General features: G+C 77.9%; 1 protein-coding gene across 1 annotated transcript in view; it reads right to left on the minus strand.

The window, feature by feature from the left end:
- Positions 1-114, minus strand: part of PTGFRN (prostaglandin F2 receptor inhibitor) — a 78,306-nt gene extending 78,192 nt beyond the window's left edge. The window contains exon 1 of the mRNA XM_008584521.1: positions 66-114. Within this exon, the coding sequence (XP_008582743.1) occupies positions 66-114 (49 nt within the window). The remainder of the gene's footprint in view (positions 1-65) is intronic.
- Between the last annotated feature and the right edge of the window lie 262 nt (positions 115-376).

Genomic DNA, 376 nt, shown 5'->3' on the forward strand with positions numbered 1-376 from the left:
GCCGCGCGCTGTAGCCGCGCCCCGCCAAGCCCCCCGGGGCCCCGCCGGTCCCCGCGCGCACTCACCCAGCGACAGGAGCGCCAGCAGCAGCGGCCTCGGCGCCAGGCGCCCCATGCTCGCGGGGCGGGAGCGACTCTGCCCCTCCCGCGCCTTCCCCGCCGCCTCTCCTCCTCCTCCTCCTCCAGCTCCGGCTGCTCCAGAGTCAGCGCTCCTCCGCCTGGGCCGCGCGCCTGCTCCGCTCTCCTCCCGAGCCGATAAATCCCAGCGCTGGGGCGTACGTGCGCCCCTGGCTCCGCTCACTCCCTCCCGCCTCCTTCCCTCCCGCCTCCAGCCGGCCGGGCCCCGGAGCCAGCCCCGCCGATCCGAGTGTGCAGCC

This window comes from Galeopterus variegatus, unplaced genomic scaffold (genome assembly GCF_000696425.1).
Source record: "Galeopterus variegatus unplaced genomic scaffold, G_variegatus-3.0.2 Scaffold3297, whole genome shotgun sequence".
NCBI lineage: Eukaryota > Metazoa > Chordata > Mammalia > Dermoptera > Cynocephalidae > Galeopterus > Galeopterus variegatus.